The 3546-nt window shown below is 38.4% G+C and overlaps 1 protein-coding gene across 1 annotated transcript; it reads left to right on the top strand.

Moving 5' to 3' along the window:
- On the top strand, window positions 1–1258 carry LOC145493396 (uncharacterized). Its single transcript, XM_081473162.1, has 2 exons — window positions 1–494; window positions 853–1258. Exons 1-2 carry the CDS (start codon window positions 1–3, stop codon window positions 1256–1258), a joined length of 900 nt encoding a protein of 299 aa, XP_081329288.1.
- Window positions 1259–3546: the final 2288 nt, after the last annotated feature.

The raw sequence follows: 3546 nt of genomic DNA, 5'->3' as shown, positions 1-3546 counted from the left end.
ATGGCGCCTTACTTGGACGCAGCTGTTGTGTCTGCCTTAAAGAAAGCTGGAAAAGACGAAAACTTTCGCTTAAAAGCTGAGCAAAAGGCAATTATCGAAGCCGTAGTTTGTTCTAAAAAAGACGTTTTAGGTGTTTTGCCGACGGGTTTCGGAAAGTCCCTCGTTTTCCATCTTTTAAGTGATGTTTTTGACTTTGTTGATGCTAAAGGTCCACCTACACAGACAAAAGCCATCACCATTGTCGTATCGCCACTAAATGCCCTGATGAGAGATCAGATAGGAAAATTGGATCACTTGGGAGCCATTATTCTCGACGGAACGAAAAGTACCAACCATTTAGCAATGTCCTTAGTAACAGACGGCAAACTACAACTGATATTTTCACACCCAGAACTTCTGCTCGAGAACAACACAAAAACGATGCTGAAAACAACCAACTTTCAGAGGAATGTGCGTTGCATTGTAGTAGATGAGGCGCATTTAGTGGACGACTGGTGAGTGCTTTTCTTTTAGTGATTTCGTTTGGTTTACACAGATACAACTTCTGTTATAAATTAACTAAAACGTATTAAAGCATACTTTAATTTCAACTGAACTTCAATTTGTTCTACCTTACATCTAACTTAATTACTTGTCAAATTTATGCTACAAATTTCAAAACCGTTTAGTGGCAGGTTAATGTGTGTACATGCACAGTTTGGCGTTAACTCAAATATATGGAAGGTTGCAAACTTTTAAACCAAGAGAATAATGTTAATCATTTCAATTCAATCAAAGAAAACAAAGCATAGTATAAAATGGATGTGACCCCTTTTCTTAAAACCCATCTATTATATTTTTTGTGCAACTCAGGAAAGGGTTTCGCCCAGCATTTGGGAAGCTTGATACCATCTGCAGTATTTTCCCTGATGTGCCCATCGTGGCTCTAACTGCCACAGCTACCAAAAGCAAGAAAGAAAAGATTGTTAGCTCCATTGGTCTTCAGCTTCCTTTTGTTGTTGAGGTTAATCCAGACAGAGAAAATATTTTCTTTGAGTCAAAACCCCGACCAGCTGCTAAAGAAGAAAGAATAACAATTCTAACACCTTATGCTCAGGAGTTAAAAGCTAAAAGATCTGCCATGCCGTTAACAATATTTTATGGGGACCTGGAGGGCTGTGCTGAAAGCTTTCTTTATTTCAGCTCTGAGCTAGGTGATAATCAGTATGAGCCACTCCATGCAGACAAAGTGGCCAAGAAGAGGCTATTTACACAATAGCATGCACAATACCCAAAACATGAACAAGAGCGCATTATGGAAGAACTTACTAACAATAAATGTAAGCACAGAGTTTTTTTTGTGACCATTGCATTTGGTATTGGCATAGACTGCCCTAACATTAGAAGGGTAATTCATCTCGGTGTACCTTACACCATGGAGGAGTACTTCCAGGAAGCTGGCCGTGCTGGAAGGGATGGTCTACCAGCCAAAGCTACAATTTACTACAATGCATATGACATTAGTAAAGCGAAACGTGGCCTACAAGATATTATGATTAAGTTTGTGAAATCAACATCTGACTGCAAACGCGAAATTATTCTCCAATATTTTGGGTATCAAGCCCCAGACAGAACTGATGGTGGTCATGATTGCTGTGACTACCACAGAAACATATGCTCCTGTGAACTTTGTGTAAGTGAAGCTAAGAAACCAAAATTTGTCACTGAAGTTGATCTGCAGAGTACAGCACCTACTGGTTCCATCACTGTTTCCAAAGAACAGAGAGACCTTTTTCGTCAGAGGCTTCTTAGTTTTCGAGATACCCTGGGTACTTCCAGGTCTTGTGTTGGCAGTGTGAGCTTGTCAACTGGTTTCAGCTTAGAGTTAGTTGATAAAGCAGTGCAAAACTTTGAGCACTTAGATTCCATTGGGAGTATTTTATCCTATTAACCTGTTTTCAGTGAAGACAATGCTAAAACTATTTTTGACATCCTACAAAGTGTCCTAGGTGAGCTACAGACCTAGATGGAGTTATGTTCCATTCTTATTTTTTAATAAGTCATAGTGAAGTGGCTGGTTATAAACTATGCAAATGTCAACTCGGAGATGGGAGGTGCTCTAGTTTACTTGGGTGGCATCACAATATTCTTGTCAAACCTTTACACTAAACTTCATGTGTAATTCATTAATATTTAAGACAGAGAAAACATGGTCTGTTTTTCTATCAAGTTTTAGTATGAATCTACTAGTGTTCTATCATGAATGCCATTCTCTGATTGGCTACGCTACTCACTGTCTATTCTGTGATAGATAGTGAGTAGCGTAGCAGTGTGCCCTTGTTAACAAAATGACTGCTGCTTCTTGGCATTTTCTAAGTGTCTGTGAAGAGGATTTAGATAGAGTTTAGAACGACTAATAGATTTATACTAAAACAATTAGATTATTCGCTCTCAATTTCTATGCGTGATAGTTGACTCTGGCTGCACCCTCGTCAATTATCACATGATAGAAATCTCAACCTCAAAAACACAAAAGGAAGTTTGGGAGAACTAGAAATGTTGTGTGACCACAAGCTGACAGGCGAGTGTTTCCACGGCTTTTTCACATCCTCCCAAACTTTCACAAGTTTTTCTAATGTATACCCCAATAGAAACACCAAGAAAATGTTTTTATCTTATTTAGAAAAGAGCCCAAAGAAAATAATAAACAATGTGACTAGGACAACTTTTTTGTTTTCCTATTGAGTTACAGAAATATGATTTTTAACCATTTAGGGCACGTATTTTCTTTGGGCTATTTTCTAAAATATGCATTGTTATTCATGGTTTACCCTAAAGAATGTTAGGATAAATGTGAGTGGATGGAAATGGCTTCCTTGGAGGTTATAAGTACATTTATGTGGATTACCTGTTGTTCTCAAAATATCAATGGTACATGTACTTACTCAATTATCTTGGAAAACTGAGCACATTTAAGATACTATGTGTATGCAAGTGTGTAAACTTACATAATTTGTAAAATTCTTATAACAATGTAAGATGGCTGAAGTTATGTTGGACTGACAATAAACTTTGTCCTTTTTAGGTAATGTGCTTATGATTTCTAACTTTACACTTTTTGTGTGACTAATCAGGACTGATCTCATCCACATCCGACTCTTCATCAAAGTCGTTGTCACTCTCATCCTCAATATCACTGCTGCTATCCCCATCACTGTCAGCTCCCGCAAATCTACAGGCTGCCAGTTTCCTTTTATGTCTAGTTAACCAAGCATCCAGTTTTACAATGTCCAACTGGTCGAGGGGACTTTTTGGGATGGTGGGGAAAGAGTTGTGTTTACGACCTGAAGTAAACACAAATGGTCTTCTGCTATGTATAAGTTCAATCATTTCCCTCTCGTCATCTTGCTTACTCAGAGATGTGTGAAGGGTGTAGTCAGGAGCAATTTGACACTGTCTATCAAAATTATCTGAAACACCTTTCAAACCACAAGAAGCTTTTGTAGCTCTCTCTACTGCTGCGAGTGTCTTGTTAGCTACAAGATCCTTCAGAACAGTTTTGTGGCC

Source organism: Orbicella franksi, chromosome 1 (genome assembly GCF_964199315.1).
Source record: "Orbicella franksi chromosome 1, jaOrbFran1.1, whole genome shotgun sequence".
NCBI classification, from domain to species: domain Eukaryota; kingdom Metazoa; phylum Cnidaria; class Anthozoa; order Scleractinia; family Merulinidae; genus Orbicella; species Orbicella franksi.
This window is presented reverse-complemented; position numbering and strand designations above follow the sequence as displayed.

What these genes read in the sequence shown, in the direction of transcription:
- LOC145493396 (XM_081473162.1), top strand. Translation starts at nt 1, where the DNA reads ATGGCGCCTTACTTGGACGCAGCTGTTGTGTCTGCCTTAAAGAAAGCT. An exon ending in GCGCATTTAGTGGACGACTG is followed by an intron (nt 495 to 852) that starts GTGAGTGCTTTT and finishes TGTGCAACTCAG; the next exon opens with GAAAGGGTTTCGCCCAGCAT.